The sequence below is a fragment of the Orycteropus afer genome, unplaced genomic scaffold (genome assembly GCF_000298275.1).
Source record: "Orycteropus afer afer isolate SDZICR_OR568_19922 unplaced genomic scaffold, OryAfe1.0 scaffold00541, whole genome shotgun sequence".
Taxonomy (NCBI): Eukaryota; Metazoa; Chordata; class Mammalia; order Tubulidentata; family Orycteropodidae; genus Orycteropus; species Orycteropus afer.
Window position 1 is genome coordinate 254,518 of NW_006922128.1, and position 17,154 is coordinate 271,671.

The 17,154-nt window shown below is 54.3% G+C and overlaps 1 protein-coding gene across 1 annotated transcript in view; it reads left to right on the forward strand.

The window, feature by feature from the left end:
• Positions 1 to 17,154, forward strand: part of PLEKHG4B (pleckstrin homology and RhoGEF domain containing G4B) — an 85,986-nt gene that overhangs the window by 6,105 nt on the left and 62,727 nt on the right. The window contains 2 exon segments of the mRNA XM_042782953.1: positions 16,131 to 16,291; positions 16,293 to 17,116. Coding sequence (XP_042638887.1) covers positions 16,131 to 16,291; positions 16,293 to 17,116 — 985 coding nt within the window.

Below are 17,154 nucleotides of genomic sequence, written 5' to 3' on the forward strand. Positions count from 1 at the left end.
GAGTTGTGGTGCTGGTGAAGAATGCTGAAAGTACCATGGACTGCTAAAAGAACTAACAGATCTGTCCTGGAGGAAGTGCACCCAAAATGCTTCTCGGAAGTGAGAATGGCCAGACTTTGTGTCACCTATTTTGCTCATGTTGTCAGAAGGAACCATTCCCTGGAGAAGGATGTCATGCTTGGTAAGGTGGAGAGTCGACGAAAGATGGGGAGGCCTTCAACGAGATGGATTGATACGGTGGCTGTGATGATGGGCTCAAGTATAGCAGGGATCGTGGAGCTGGCGTGGGATCAGGCATTGTTTCAGTCTACTGTGCGTGGGGTCGCTATGAGTCGGAGATGACTCGATGTGCGTAACAACAGTAACAACAACAGTGTCTAATGATGTCACGCATTTCTTCATGTACACATTGGCTGTTTGTGTAACTCTTTTGGAGGAATGTCTATTCATATTCTTTGCTTATTTTTTAATTAGAGTGTTTGCCTTCTTGTTGAGTAGTAGGAGTTCTTTATATACTTTGGATACTAGACCCCTATCAGGTATGTAATTTATACATGTTTTCTTCCATTCTGTGGGTTGTCTTTTCCTGCTCTTCATAGTGTCCTTTGATGCACAGAGGTTTTCATTTTGTTGTAGTTCATTTGTCTACTTTTTTTCTTTGGTTGCTTTTCTGTTTGTTGTCACATTTAAGAAACCATTGCTAAGCTAAGGTCATGAGGATTTTCTCCTGTTTCCTTCCAAGAGTTTGTAGTTTGAACTTTTCCATTTAGGTCTTTGATCTAGTTTGAGTTCATATTTGTATGTGGTGTGAGGTAAGGGTCCAACTTCACATTTTTGCATGTGGAGATGCAGTTGTTCTAGAATTGTTTATTGAAGAGACTATTCCATCAAATGGACTCAGAACCCTTGTCAAAAATCAACTGGCCATGGATGTATAGGTTTATTTCTGGGTTTCTCAATTGTATTTCAGTAATTATATGTGTATCCTCATGTCAGTAACACACTGTGTGATTACTGCAGCTTTGAATCATGTACTTTTTAAAGAAATGTTTTGTGAACATGCCTAAACCATGAGGCCATGAATCCATGGGGCCCACAGGGCTTAGTGATGTCCCTGTGAGTTACTCAGAAAGATTAAAGGAGACTAAACTGGGACACACCTTCAGTCAGCCTAGGGGACAGGGCATTTTGTTCTCAGAATGGTATTTGAGTATCTGAAACACTGTGATAAGAGCAGCCCAGCCATGAAGACAAATGATTGAAAAGTACGAGTGCGTGAAAGGGTTGGGGATGGGTCACATGGAGGAAAGGAGGTTAGCGTCACGATAAATGCAGAGACAAGAAAGAACACCTTATGAGAAAGGGATGTCATCAACAGTTTCCAGAAGGTTCTGGAACTAATTTTATAACTCAGCTTTTAAGTGTCATTACGTACTATGAGAATATATTTTAAGAAAGTCAGTTTTGAAAAAAGAAGTAATCTCTTTCAAAACAAGTTTGCACCAAAGTCCAAAATGTAACATTACTGGGAAGTCTGCAGAAGTTTCTAAGATTTGAATTATTATGATTTCAAATCTGAACTAACTGAGATAGTCATTGTTGGGAAAAAGATGTTGGGTGGTTAGGTAGGGGGAAGTACACCCCGACCCTGCACCTCGACTCTGAGCATCTCACAGGCATCCCTGAGACCCCACCCCATGGGGAGTGGCTGCTCCCAGCCTTTCCTCTCTCCCCTTCTATCTTTGTCCTGGGATAACACATTCAGTGATTCCTCTGTTTATGTCTTGGATTCTATGTTAGACTGGGTTCTCTAGAGAAGCAAAACCAGTAAAGCTGAGAGAGAGAGAGAGAGAGAAATTTACCTTAGGAAAATGGCTCACACACTTATAGAAGCTGGCAAGTCCCAAGTTCTTGGATCAAACGTCAAGCTGGAGGGTTTTCCCGACTCATGCAGCTGCAGGAGTTGAGGAGCTCAAGGTTGGCAGGCAGTATACCGACTGTTGACTTCAACTAATGACGAATCCAAGATCTCCAGGCTGAATGGTGGATTGTTTGCTCACAGACAGTTATAGGCAGCACAACAGAATCCTGTTCCACAGAAGAGTGTCTCTTTTCTCAGGATGTCCATAAATATACTGGAAGCAGGCCACACCCCTAGGGAAACTCCCTTTCAACTGATTGGCTGCTCAAAACATATACATCTGATCTCATCATTGGAACAACCCACATCGTAATTGCTTAAGCCACACAGAATTGTAGTCCAGCCAAGTCAACACACAGCTCCAACTATCACAGATTCAAACTCTGCCCGTGAAACATGGGGAGTGAGGGGAGAAGACAGCACCTTCCTCCCATGTGCGGCATCAGTGCCCTTACTCGGGAGGAAAACAGGGCAGCAGGAGGGCGATGCATCCCAACCCCAAACGTCTGGATAAAAATGGGTCCTTCAAATGAACCAGGCAGGCACGTTCTGGGGCTCACTCACCTGTCGTCTCTCACCTACTGAAGCCTCAGGAAGCCGGGTCGGTGGCTTCCCGGGGTCTCAATCTGACCAGTGGCACAGCTGGCTGCTCTGACGGAAAGGGGGACAGGCTGGGCCTCAGTCAGCGACAAGCCTGGTGGGTTTGGAGGTAGCAAGTGAGGGAACAGGCTCAGTACTCTGGAAGGCACTGTGCTTATCTGCTCCATCTGGTTCTGAGTCCCAGGAGGGCCTGGAAGTGCAAGCCTTTCTGCCATTGTCCCTGGTCTTTGAATCATCACTAGCTTTAGCTGTCAGTGAGAAACCCCGCTCGCCTGCATTCCAAACAGCCTTTAAACCTAGGTATGGACACAGGAAGGATCCTTGTAAACTTCAGATGGAAAGGTATAACCCTGGACCCACTTCAGTACCTGACTCCTCCCATCCACCCTGGCGTAACTGGTGTTGGACCAGCCCTCCCACCTCCGTCAGCTGTAAAACAGAAACACGTGTGACAGCAGGCAGCACAGGCTGTGATTGCTGAGGGAGGGGTCAGGAGGGAGACCATTCGCTGGCTGTCTATCCACGGGCACCTTCTGGACCTCGACTCTGCACGGTGGTCTGCTGGGGTGGCAGAGTGCAGGGTGCAAGGCCGCCAGGCAGCTGGAAGGCGCCCAGCATCCCAGAGCAGGCAAGCTGCTCAGAGGAACCCTGACTCTGCAGGACCCCCTGGAGTCTTTGGAGGGCGACTTGCTGTTTATTCTAAAGACAAGACACCACGAAACTAGTCTGAGCAGCCTCTGTGGCTGTGAACTGGGTGGGACCCCCCAGGCCTGGAATGTAGAAGTTCTGACCAGCAGAGGGAGGCCTATGTGGACCACCTGGTGTGCGGGGCACCAGGAGGACCCTGTGTGCAGGAGACTGTTCTGCCCTGACAGAGCTTGGAAAGAAACCTTGCAAAGGTCAGGCTGATCTGCCAGAAACTTAATAGCTGGACACACCCGGCCTCCTGCAGGAAGTCAGCCATGCAGCATTCACAATGTCCAGCCCTGAAGGAGAATTTCTACACCGGGTCCTGCGAGGACGGACACATGATGCAGGATGCAGGTGCTCCAGGTCAAATAAAGGTGGTACCCAGTGACCAGATGTTAAGTCATAGACTAGCTTCGTTCACTGCAGTAGATGCCACTGCTGGTCATACAGGGTGTGCTAAGGGTCAGACAACATGTTCGCCCCACAGCGTCACCGTGCACCGTGAGGGTGTGCAGATGACCAGTCCCACAGAAAGCTCACACAAGCCGAGACTGGTGCTCCTGATCTGCAAGGCCCTCCCTGCTCAGGCGAGTTGGGGGACTCTGGGTAGCTTTGCCGCCTCTGGCCGGGCTCTGTCCATCCCTTGGCCTTTGCAGCATTGTAGTCAGCCTCGCCCATCCGACTCAATGACTCAAACAGACGATGAGGTCTGAACCACATGGTTCTTTAAGAAAAGCACAAAGAATAGTGTGAAAGTTTAAATCATGGTATTTGTGCCCATTCCAAAGTATAGTGATACAACAAAATGTGGAAATAATCAAACAATATCATTAATATCACAGGCAAGTAGAATTTTACTGAAAATCGTTCAAAAACGGTTACAGTAGTATATTGACAAGGGACTACCAGAAATCCAAGCTGGAGTCAGAGGATAGAATAAGGGATATCATTGCTGATGTCAGATGAAGCTTGGCTGAAAGCAAAGAAAACCAGAAAAGGTATGTATCTGTGTTTTATTGACTATGCAAAGGCATTCAGCTGTGTAGATCATAACAAATTATGGATAACGTTGCAAAGAATGGGAATTCCAGAACACTTAATTATGCTCATGAGGAACCTGTACCTAGACCCAGAGGTTGTTTGAACAGAACAAGGGGATACTGCATGTTTAAAATTAGGAAGGATGTGTGTCAGGGTTGTATCCTTTCACCATAATTATTTAATCTGTATGCTGAGCAAATAATCTGGGAAGCTGGACTATGTGAAGAAGAACATGGCATCAGGATTGGAGGTGGACTCATTAACAACCTGAAGTACGCAGATGACACAACCTTGCTGACTAAAAGTGAAGATGACTTGAAGCACTCACTGATGAAAATCAAAGACTACAGCCTTCGGTATGGATTACACCTCAACATAAAGAAAACAAAAATCCTCACAACTAGACCAATAGGCAACATCATAATAAGTGGAGAAAAGATTGAAGTTGTCAGAGATTTCATTTGACTTGGATCCACAATCCTCACCCCTGGAAGCAGTGATCAAGACAGCAGATGTATTGCCCTGGGCAGATCTGCTGCCAGAGACCTCTTGAAAGTGCTGAAGAGCAAAGACGTCACTCTCAAGACTAAGATGAGCCTGAGCAAAGCCAGGGTAGTTTCCCTAGCCTCGTGTGCATGCGCATAAGGAAGACCAAAGATGAGTTGGTGCCTTTGAGTTGTGGTGTTGGTGAAGAGTACTGAAAGTATAGTGTCATGAACCACCAGGAGAACTAGCAAATCTGTACTGGAAGAAGTGCAGCCAGGATGCTCCTTGGAAGCGACAATGGCCAGACTTCGAGATGGATTGACTCAGTGGCTGCAACAGTAGGCTGAACTATGAGGATTGTGAGGCCGGCACAGGACCAGGCAGTGTTTCGTTCTGTTGTACACAGGGTCACTGTGAGTCACAGCCAACTTGACGCTACCTAAGAACAACGTGGTTTTCTGTAACACCATGAATCACCACCCTCTAGCCTTCAGTTTTGAAAATTAAGATTAGAATGTGGGTATCCACTGTTGCTATGCACTGTTTTTGGGGCAGACTCTGGCCCAAGTCTGGTGGGGGCTCTTGTTGGATTTCTGGGTGTTGTTTGAAAGGCCCAAACAAGACTCCACGCTCTCCTTGGCTCCTGGCCTTGCTGCTGGGGGCAGGGCTCTGCCCACGGGCAGATACACGTCACAGTCCCACTTGCCTTCTCTACCCAGAATCCTGAAGGAGTCGTCCTGGGCAGCGGTTGATTGGTGCCCTGGAGTGGATTCTGACCCAGGGTGACCCTATGCAGAGCAGAACTGCTCCGCAGGGTTTCCGGCTGCGACCTTTTGGAAGTAGATAATCAGGCCTGTGTCCCACAGCCCCTCTGGGTGGATTCGAAGCGCCAACCTCCGGGCTAGTGTTTGGGCGCCATGAACCATGCCTCCCAAGTCTTCTTTGATTCATACTGTTAGACGGAATCTGACGCTGTAAGAAAACATGCATTGGTCACTTAAGTGGACTCTTCTCTCATATATATAATGTAGAAACTCAGTTTCAGCTGCTCCTCAACAGTAGCAGATGGGTGAGGTGTTCTTCTGCTGGGAAGCACCTGTGGGAATGGTGTCGGGTGGCTGCTGTGTCATCGAAAGACAGGATCCCAGGCCAACACTGGCGAAGCAGCTCAGCTCAGACAAAAGGGAATTTACTTTGCTTCTGAAGATGGTTTGTTATGCCTGAATTTAACAGAGGTGGTAACAAAAAGAACGGCAAAAAAACAGACAAAAACAATAGCCATCCATCTCATTGAGCAGTTGCATTCCCAGAGTGCCTTTCTTTCCTTCCCAAGGGTTTTCCTGGCCAATGAAGTGGAAGAGAATGGTATTACCTGCCGTTCTCTCAAAGAACAAAAAGTGCAGATGCAGAGGCAGCCGGACGCTGCTGGCCGGGGCTCCAGGTTCTGCAGACGCACTAGGCTCTTCTGTGCTCTGTGTGGAACCAGGCCTAGTGGAAGTCGGCAGTCTTCCTCATTGGTGGAAAAGCTGGGTTTGCTGGGATTAAGACTGCAGGACTGTCCCACTCCTGGGCATTATCCTAGAGGAAGGAGAGCTATGACCTGAGTAGACACGTGCACACCATGCTCGTTCCAGCACCGTTCACGGTAGGGAAGCGATGGAACAGCCAACAGGCCCGTCAGCAGATGAACGGACAAGCAAATGTGGTGGTGCACACAGACATGGACGACCACAGTGATAAGGAGCAACCCTGAGCCTCCCAAACACGTCCACCACAGACGGATCTGGAAGACATCATGCTGAGTGAAATCAGTCAGTCACCAAAGGACTAGTGTGAGACCAGTGTTAGGAAAAGTCAAGAAAAGGTGCACACACAGAAAGAAACGTTCTTTGATGGAAGAAGGGGAGAAGCACTAACTAGATAATCGACGTGTGGAAGGAAAGGCAACAGGCAACGTGGGGGAGTCAGCACACATGACCAGACAAAGGAGGGCACTGAGGAACGCGAGAGTAAGGGACCACTACGGCAGACGCCGTGGGAGCTCTGGGGGCGCAGTGCCTAAGGCCTCTGACCGCTAACCAGAAGGCTGGCGGTTCAAACCCACCAGCCACTCCTCGGAAGGAAGACTGGGCAATCTACTTCTGTAGAGGTACCGCCTCGGGAACCCAAAGAGGGGTTGCCGTGAGTCGGAATTGATGTGACGGCAGTGAGTTTGGAGTTTTGGTTTAAAGCCCATGCTGCAGCAGTGACGGTCCTGCGACAGGCAGATGATTGTTTGTCAGTAGATGCGCGAGTGCGTATGTCTGCAGAGTGGTGAGGGGGCTCGCACGGAGGAGGACACCGTGTACATGTATAGTACAGGGCACGGTATTTCCACATACACGTCTGGGAACAGTACGTGCACACATGTACATATGGTGACTATGCAGAGTGGATGAGGGAGCTCGTACGGGAGGAAGACGCCTGTGTACGTATGTAGTACAGGGCACGGTATTTCCACATACACGTCTGGGAACAGTACGTGCACACACGTACATATGGTGACTATGCGGAGTGGGTGAGGGGGCTCGCACGGAAGGAGGACACCATGTACGTGTGTAGTACGGGGCACGGTATTTGCACATAGACGTCTGGGAACAGTACGTGCACGCACGTACATATGGTGACTATGCAGAGTGGTGAGGGGGCTCGCATGGGAGGAGGACGCCTGTGTATGTATGTAGTACAGGGCACGGTATTTCCACAAACATGTCTGTGAATGGTACGTGCACACACGTACATATAAGAACACATAGGGGACACAAGGATAGAAACTAGTTGGACGTCGAGACTGAACCACTGAACTTGAAGGCCAAGGACCAGTCTTGGGCCATCTGGGTCACCTGGCCAAGCACAGTTCATAAAGACAGTGTTCTGCCACCCAGTCTGGTGAGTGACATCCGTGTCTTAAAAGCTTTCGAGTGGCCGTCTAAGGAGCAGCTACTGGTCTCTTCCCACTGGGCGAAGGAGAATGAAGAAAACCAAAGATGCAGGAAGCAATCAGGCCAAAGGACCAAGGGCCCACATGAACCACGGCCTCCTCTAACCTGAGGTCAGAAGAGCTAGATGGTGCCCGACCACCACTACCATCCATGCTGACCGGGACCACAATAGGAGGTTCTGGGTGTAAGGGTGACTATGTAGAACAAAATTCAAATTAAAGAAAAAAAAAAAGACCACGCTTGCAGGTCTGCAGAAGACTGGAGGAATCCCTGAGAGTCGCCCTAAGACGACCTTCTGACTTGAGACTCAAGGCCCTGTGTGGGCCGCCTCTCGGCGTGTAACATGAACTGGGGCACCTGTGAGGACTTGTGCCCTGAGAGCAGCCACCCACACAAAAGCAAGAGGTCATGGGCCAGAAACAGAGATGGGACAGAGCAGGAGGGACAGGGAGCAGGACGGGTGGAGATGGGAAGCCCGGGGGAAATGGGGAGAGGCAGAGGCATCGCAGAGACAGGGACCGCTAGACAGCAGTCTGCGATGGGCTGTTGATGGGAAAGTAATTTGCTATGTCAGCTCTCACCCAGAGCACAAAACACATTCCCAGAAGTCTCCGGGAGAGGGAGACCCCAGGGGTCCTTGGTGCTGTGGCTGGGGGTGGGCGTGTCCCGCTGAAGTCCTGGTTTAGCACTAGGACACGACTCAAGACAAGGGGTGAACCTGCCCCGCTTTTGTCCAGCATCTTTGAAGAATGGAGCGTGGGAAAAAAAAAAAGAATGGAGCGCGAGGATCAGGAATGTTCCGCAGGGTCAGCCTCTTGCTGTCGGTTTGTTTTGTATTTAAACATAGCAGCTTCTGGTCCTAGCAGACTCCCCGGGGGAGTGGTTCCTGGTAACTGTGCCATTTCACAGACAGGGTTCAGGGCACAAATGTCTGGGGGTCTGGGGGAGGTGTTTGTGGTAACTCCCATTTCACAGACTGGGGGGTCGGGGCACAGACGTCTGAGGACATGGGGGAAGGATTCCTGGTAACCGTCCCATTTCACAGACGGGTCGGGCACAGATGTCTGGGGAATGTGGAGGAGGAGTTTGTGGTAACTCCCATTTCACAGATGGGGGGATCAGGGCACAGATGTCTGGGGGACGTAGGGGATCCTGGTAACTGCCCCATTTCAGACAGGGGTTGGGACACAGACATCTGGGGGACGTGGGGGCAGGATTTGTGGTAACTGCCCCATTTTACAGACGGGGGTCAGGGCACAGTTGTCACAGGGACCTGGTGCTGGTCCAGAAGTGGCACCTGTATGTGGTGTCCCTCGGTTCCCCTGCTCCACACAAGGTCAAGGGTTGCCCAGGATCAAGAATTGGCCGCGGGTCCTTGCTCTTGGGCTGATAGGACCAAAGTCTCGGGGGCCCCAGTTGCCCCCCGCCACATCTGTCCGGCCCTCCAGCAGGGCCTCCAGGACATCCCAGTGACTTGATAGCTCACGTCCCCACCCCACTCACGCAGGGGTCATGTCTGCGTGGCTGAGCACTGTGCAGCCTCTGGTGCGGTGTGGGGTCCCCCACCTCCAGCATCTTCTGTTGCTGGTCGGGCTGTGTGTCTGTGGCTGAGGGTCCTGCCCACCCTTGCCCGCGGGCTCACCTGGTCCCAGCATGTTCTCCATTCCCTGAGGCTGACATGAAGGTGCGCCCCAACATGCCCACATCTCCCAGGGTGGGGGCCCCCCAGCACACAGCTCAGCCTATAAAAGGCTGGAAAGGGTGACAGCCTTCCGGAGGCCCCTTTCAGACACGGCAGCACGTGGTCCAGACGGGGGTGGGCTGCCCAGCCGCTCACTCAGTGCCTGGCATCGTCCATGGCGCGTGCGTTTCAGCTGTTGCCTGAGCGGAACCACAGGTGCCGCCCCCAGGCCCGGGGCATGTTCCTTGGTCAGAACCTCGGGGGCTGGGCTGGACAGGGTAGTGCTGTCTTCAGAAACGTGGCTGTGCTGGGGTCCAGCTGTGGGGGTCAGTAGAAGTGGGGAAAGGGGGTCATGGTCCTTGTCCACATGGGGTGGCCGGACCCCCACCCCATCCATGAGGAGGCGTGTGTGGCACAGGCTCTCAGCTGGGGAATCTCTGGAGCCACCCACTGGGACGTGGTGACACAGACCCACCTCTTGGGTTGTAGGCGTCCACATAATGGGCTCCTTGTTGATGCTTGGCCAGCGGTCACCCTTTCCTGGCCCTGATCTGCTTCTCAGTGCTGGCGGGCTGCTGGCCTGGACTCCCCCGACCCACCCTGGTGAGGCAAGTGAGTGCGCCCAGGCCCCCGCACACATGCATGTACACAGACACACATAAATGCATATGCACACATACACGTGCATCCCTACACAACACGTGAGTATGCACAGGTGCCCACACATAGGTACACGGACGCTTGCACACACATGCACACGTGCATACACACACCCACACCCTGACATACAATGCATACGTGCACCTGCACATATGCACAGACATGCACACACGCACACATACACACGTGCACATACCCACATGCCCATGTCCAGAGAGGGTCCCAGGTATGGGGTGTGGGTGTGTCTGAGTTTAGGGGGGCCTGGGGTACAGGACTCGTCCTGGACAGTGGTCCCCTGCATTTCAATCTGAAGGGTACGGGGTCAGCAGCAGCTGGGTTCACTACTTGAGCTGCCCTTACCCCCCAGTGCTGGTCCCCTGCAGAGCCCGGTGTCCCCAGAGACAGGCTAGGGCCAGGGCACCCTCCCGAATCTGCCCGGTCACCAGAAGGAATGTCAGCATCACCAGGAAGGCGGCTGCCTTTGCCGGTGGACAGAGTGAACCTGGCCAGAGAAGGACGCGTTCCCTCCTTCCTCCCAGCACCTCTCCAGCCTGGGAAGCAGCCCGAGCTGGGACGCGGCCCGGGGGCAGCCAGAACTCGCCATGGCCTGGACGGGCTCTCATTGGTCCTGGTCTGGCCATCCGCCAGCAGAGAGGACGCCATGGCCCGTGGAGGTGGGGTTTCGAGCTCCAGGCCTGGCAAGAAAGAGGCCATTGATGAAAAGTGGGGCAGGTGTGGGTCCGTCCCTGGGGCTTGGCCACACCTGGTGTCTCCCTGCATCCCGGCTTTTCTTTGTGAACCTGGTGCAATGACAGGGAACTGACTGTCTCTTCCGGTCCCCTCGGTCCCTTGGAAGGGCTCCAGGCCGCCTCCCGAGGAGGGTGTGAATCCCTCGTCATGTTTCAGTCCTGACGTTTTGTGCAAAGAAATCCTTATTCCAGCCTGAGCCCCTGCGAAGTGACCTCAGCATCCGGGGCGGCCCTGAGGGGGGCCCAGCCCTCCCCAGCCTCCTCAGGGGTCCCCGGCTGCCCGCCTGTCCCTACTGCTGATGGTCTGCACCCCTGACCCTGTTAGGAGTGGGGGTGCCAGCCCCTCCTCCTGGGACTCACCCCATGCTTGCTCCTGTCCACGTGTCCTTGGGGACATCCCACTACAAGCTTCCCCATTTCAGTCAGACTTTATCTGATGGTGACTGGAAATGTCCCTGTCACTGAAGAAAGCACAGGGTCTTCCAGATGCCCCCGTCAGCCGGCTGTAGACCCTCCCCTCAGCCGTTTCTGGGAAGCGGTGTGACCCGCGACCACACGTGGAGCTGCAGGGGCTCTCGTCCGGTCCCTGCCCTGAGTCCCCACGTGGCCAGCCCATCTGTGTGTGGTTGGAACCAGGAGGGGGACCAGGGACTCTGAGCGGACAGTTGCCGTGTTGCTCGGCCTGTGGTCACCTGGCTCCACATGTTTGGAGGGAACCGTGAGGGAAGTCACCACAGACTCGGCCCAGCCGCGGGGCGGAGGGTCCCTGACCTCCGCTCTGCACAAGAACCCAACACCCTGTTTAAGAAGCTTTGTCCGTACATGTCTGCCTGCCACCATTTCTGCCACACACACACCCAGCCTTGGCACAGGGCCTCCTTTCCCCCCTCCACTCCCTCCTCTCCCCTCCTCTCCCCCTCCTTCCCCTCCTCTCCCTCCTCTCCCCTCCTGTCTCCGTACTCTCCTCCTCCTCTCCCCCCTCCTCTCCCTCTCTTCTCTCCCTTCCTCTCCCTCCTCTCCCTCCTCTCCCCTCCTGTCTCCGTACTCTCCTCCTCCTCTCCCCCCTCCTCTCCCTCTCTTCTCTCCCTTCCTCTCCCTCCTCTCCCTCCTCTCTCTTTCTCTCCCTCCTTCTCCCCCCTCCCTCCCTCCTCTCCCTCTCCCTCTCCCTCCTCGTTGCCCTCATCCATGCTTCTTCCCCTCTTGGTCCTTGTTGGCTGTGCATCAGCTGGGGACACAAGTGGGGTTTGGAATGTTGAAAATCAGACGTCAGAATTTCCAGGGCCAACTCAGTAGTGAGATAATTCCTATGCAAAGTGCACGACTGTCTTCTGAGGTGGGAGCAAGGTGTGTAGTGGGAGCGGAGACGTGGACTTCAGGACGGACAGAAGGACAGAGCTGCGGTGCAGCTTGAGGGGCTCCGGGAGCAGGAGCTGAGCTCCGAACTGCACGGCATCCCCTCCCTGGGTCCCTGGGTCCCTGGGTCCCTGGGGGATGCAGCCCTCCTTGGACCCCAGATCCCAGGCAGGGGTGGCGGGGGCAGCAGGGCGAGCTCTTTTTCCTCAGTGTCTTCAGAGTATTGCTGATAACCATCAGAGGACCTTCAGGTGTAACTGTCTCCTTAAACGCAGTGTCTGACTTCTAGCCTTTTGGCCTTTTGCTGTTACTCCCAGCCTTGATTTCTTTCCCAGACAAATGAACCTGGTGGCATTTCCTCAGGAAATGTTACATCTAAAAGTGGCACTTAGAGATTTTAAACGGAAAGCATTCCTTCCCTCCACAGAAACGTGGTGCCCACATGTGTGGGGTGACCTGCCACTGATGAGGTCATGCTCAGTGTTGTTGACGGATAACAGCACTGCAATTCTTTGAGGGTGCCTGATCCCACTGTCATGCGCCTGTGCCCACATATATGTGCACCTGTGCCCACAATGGTCAGAATCAATTATGTCAACTTCCACCTTAAGCAGCTGGGAGAAGAGCTGACGAGAACCAAAACAGAGTAGCTCTCCACGCGCGAGAAGGTGCTAGCCCTCAGCTGTGGGGAAACCTGGGTGAATCTGCATTCACATGTCTCCAAGTCCTTGCTCCACTCGGGAGACACTGGGAGACCAGGCAGCAGGCGGGACCCCCGTAGGAATGTCATAGGAGAGTTGATACACAGTTATCTGCCAGTGTGGACTAACTGCAAAGTTTCCAAGAGCTGCGGTGCCCCCTCGGGCCCTGGCAGAATGTCCATGGGGGGAACACACCAGGACAGGCCTCTTTGCCCCTCCAATGGCGGGTGAGTGCGCATATGTGTATTTTATAGAAAAATGAAACGTTCAGAGTACGTGCCATTCTTTTTGATGATTATCTCCTTCAACAAACTATGTACCAACCCTGATCGCTCGAGACTAGTGGCTCCGACATAAAGTAGGATGGATCAAAACAGCTCAGAGCGTCATGTTGAGAGGACAGATTGAACAGGAAGGTGTGTGGTCGCCCTGTGTAGTCGCCCTGTGACCTCAGGCCACTCTGCAGCAGGTGTCAGAAGATCCTTTAAGCGGCCGCCGTCAGCGTGAGTGAGAAGGCTCCAGCTTGGCCTCATGGAAGACACTGCACTGCTGAGTGGACTGGTCGGAGGAGATCTGAGATGTGAGGACGACTTGCTCGCTGCCACACCGAGCTCAGAACGTGACAGCCTCCTGGGCCCAGCCTGGGGACCAAAGGCCTCATCCTCCAGATTAAGCTTGGGGCCCCGCCCCGGGTGGCGCTGCAGGCTGGCCTCACCTCCTCTGTCTGTGTCCTGCGTGTGCTGTCCTTTGTCCCTTCGGGCTGTAGTGCAGGGTCCGTGGCTCGTGCAGGGTCCGTGGCTCGTGCGGTGCCATCAAATCAGAGACGAAGCTCCAGGTTCTGCCCGCAGGAGCCACTGCTTCTGACCTTTCTCCACGTCTTCCTCCTGCCTGACCCTAAGCCTTCCCGAGAGAGAGGGAAGGAGGCAGGGTGCCAGGGACAGACAGAGAGCCACCCATAGACAGAGTGAGACACACAGACATGAGGTAAAGACAGATAAAGAGACACAGAAATACACGGAGAGCCATAGAGAGGCAAACACAGAGAGAGACACACACACAGACACGAGACAGATAAAGAGAGAAGACACAGAGACATGAGACAGAGAGGAGACAGAGACGGGTATAGAGAGACACAGAGGGATAGAGACAGACAGACAGAGACCAGGGAGTGGTGCTTCCAGACGTGGATGACGAAGGAGCCACCTTGGAACGACCCTTGGTCTTCAGATGTCTCAGGTAGAGAAGGACCCACCGGCAAGCCCCTCCCGGATTCCAGACTCACAGCAGCACGAGCAAAGTCAGGCAGTTGGGTTAAAGGCCTGGACTCGAACATGATGTGTTGGCGAGGACACTGGTGTGTTAGTGAGGACCAAGCGTGAAGACAAACACTGTGTATTAAGCAGGTGCTCAGCTGCTGCGTTGGATGGTCTACATGGAGTCACAGTCAAAGGGGGAGTCGAGGGGCTGGTGCTGTAACTAAACAGGAATTGAATTGTGTCCCGGAAAAAGGCACCCAGGACCTGTGGTCAGGCCTGTCTGCACACCACAGGGTCTTTGCAGATGGTGCCCGTTCACTTGGAGTCACACTGCAGTGGGTGCATTCTTGCCCCGGGTGAGTGGGGTCTTACGAAAGAGAAGGTGGCAGGAAGGATGTGTGATGCAGTAGCTGCAGGCTGGAGCCACCAGGACGAGGGGAGACCCTTGGGACAGACCCTTCCTCAGAGCTGCAGAAGGATCGGCATGGCCCCCACCCTGTGAGAGAATACCTGCCGATGGCTTTTCCATATCTTGTCCGGGCAGCCCCAGGACCCTCCTGCAGGGTCTGTGTCCCGATACTTTTTATCTTATGTGTTACAGGCATTCCCCTGTGTGGTAACTATGTTTGTGTGTCAACTAGCCTGGCCTGGTTGAGTGGCTGGGCAGCTGGTGGTAGTTATTCCCCAGGATGAGTCTGGTCATCAACTCCATGGTGGGATCTACTGTGAGCAGCCGAGTAGCTGCCTTTGGGATGTGGTCTGCTTCCTGTATAGAAGCAGCAGCCTTGGGAACGGTCTCTAGCTTATGGGACGCTTGGACCCTGCATGCAGCCATGTCGTTGTTCAGCAGCCTGCCATGCTCTGCTGACCTTGGGACTTACAGTGGACTTAAATGACTGGCCTGCCGTGTGGTTTGGTAACATCAGGACTGTGCCTTTTAACTTGTCAACCTTGGGTTTGTCAGCCTCAGCAGCCAGCAGCTGTCTGAGTGAAGAAAAACCTCTAGCTCCAGTGGGCTGAGAGCAGGAGGCAGAGCTGGACCCCAAAGTTGAGGAGCTTTCACCCAGCCCCTAGAGCCTGGCACTTTGAACTTGGACGTAAAGCCTCCAAACAGTAAGAGAATAAACTCCTGTTTGTTAAGGTCATCCCATTTGTGGTATATTCCTGTCAGAGCACCACTAGGTAACCCAAACAGAATATGGTACCGAGAGAGCAGTACTAGGTAACCAGAACACCTTGCATCTCTAGAAAAAGAACACTTTCTTGTGACTCAAAAATGGGAGCAGGTTTGTCACTGCGATGGAGGAAGCGGTGGAGGGGTCTTCGTAGCAGGTCGAGCTGGCTGTCACCTGCTCTCCCACCACACTCAGAGGTTGTGTCCTCTCAGCCAGGCCTGTGTCCCCTCAGGCTGGCCTGCAGCTCCTGTGGCACAGAGGGTGGGGGCCTTGTTTGAGGCTGTGCCCTGCTGATGAGGCCTCTGATCAACTAGACGTTCAAGGGGCGTGACGCTGGTAACAGATAGAGGCCATGTGCCACGTGGGATGCCCAGGCGAGTGGCAGAGGATGGTGCTTCCTCCCCTCAGCTGCAGGGCCCTCTCTGCCTGATGTCCCTCGCTCAGTGACTTGGAGGGACCTTCCCCTCGGCTGTGGGGCCTGCTTCTCCTGTCACGCCCTCCTCTCAGCTGTCGGTGGCCCTCCTGCTCTGGGTCCACCTGAATGGTATGGCCCCACCTCCTGCCTTGGACACATGACTGAGGCCCATCCCCTCACACTGGGACCTCAGGTCCTGGGAGGACACATACCCATGGGTAGTGAGCATGTGTGACTCATTCCAATCTGAGAGTCTTCATTTTGTGTTATGGTGGCCCCACGGTGGAGCGTGGTAGGGACACTGGTGAATGTTGGGGCTGGACCTGCTGGGTCCAGGGCCCCCTCACTAACCTCACTTCCCCTCTGCCCTCTGCCCTCTGTCCTCTGCCCTCTGCCCTCTGCCCTCTGCCCTCTGTCGCAGGCCCAGTACCCTCGCCTCACGGCCCCCCAGGACGGCTGGCCACTGAACACCCGGGGGAAGGTGGTCGTGCAGCCAGCGGCCCTCTGTGGAGTGTGGCTCAGACATGCAGCCAGGCTGGTCCTGACATGACTCTCCCAGCGGGGGTGGGGACCAGAGCTCATCGCTCCCTGAGGCCATGCATGGCCGGATCTTCACGGGAGACCCGCTGGCGTGGGTGAGCGCTGAGCAGGGCGGCACCTCCGATCAGAGCTCCCTGCTGACCACCTTCACCACCACGCACCGAGGCCCACGGGGCAGCGACACGGACCCTGCTGTCATCGTGCAGGGCTGCTCCTGGCCCGAGCACGCACAGCTCCACAGCTTCTGGGAGGCCCCAGCCATGACAAGCCCCTGTTCCTGGCAGGGCGCCCCGACTCTGCAGCCATGCTCTGGGTATCTTGACGGAGACCCCGCAACCCCCCGTGAGAGCTCGGATGGACACTTAGAAGGGCCAGCGGTGGGACTGGGGCCTCGGGACGGGAGAGGCAGCCCCGAGGCCTTCTACGCAGGTGGGCCCAGCCTGAGCCCTGGGGGGCGCTGGTTCCGGAAGTCGTACGTGGAGGCCCTTCGCAACCCTGTGCCCCTGGGCTCCAGCTCTGAGGAGTCCCTCCTGGATGAGGCTGAGGATGCAGCAGGTGGGCGATTGGCCCAGGACAGCAGGCCCAGGATGGCCACCAGCCGGGGACAGAGGGTCCCCACACACCCCCAGAGCCCGCGGGAGAGCCACCCCCGCACAGACAGGACGAGGATGCCATCCAGGAGGTCGCGGTCCTGGGACAAACCCTTTAGGAGCCCATTCTGCAGCAAGCCTGACGAGGCCAAGTGGGCTTTGGGTGACTCTCCAGGCCTTGGGCCCGAGCGTCTCCCTGGAGGTCAGGCTGCAGGGACAGCAGCTGTTGGTCTCGGTGCTGCAGTGGACAGCCCCGAGAGCCCCCAGGAGAAGGCAGGTAAAGGCCGCGACGCCTCCCCGATGCCCAGGTGGCGA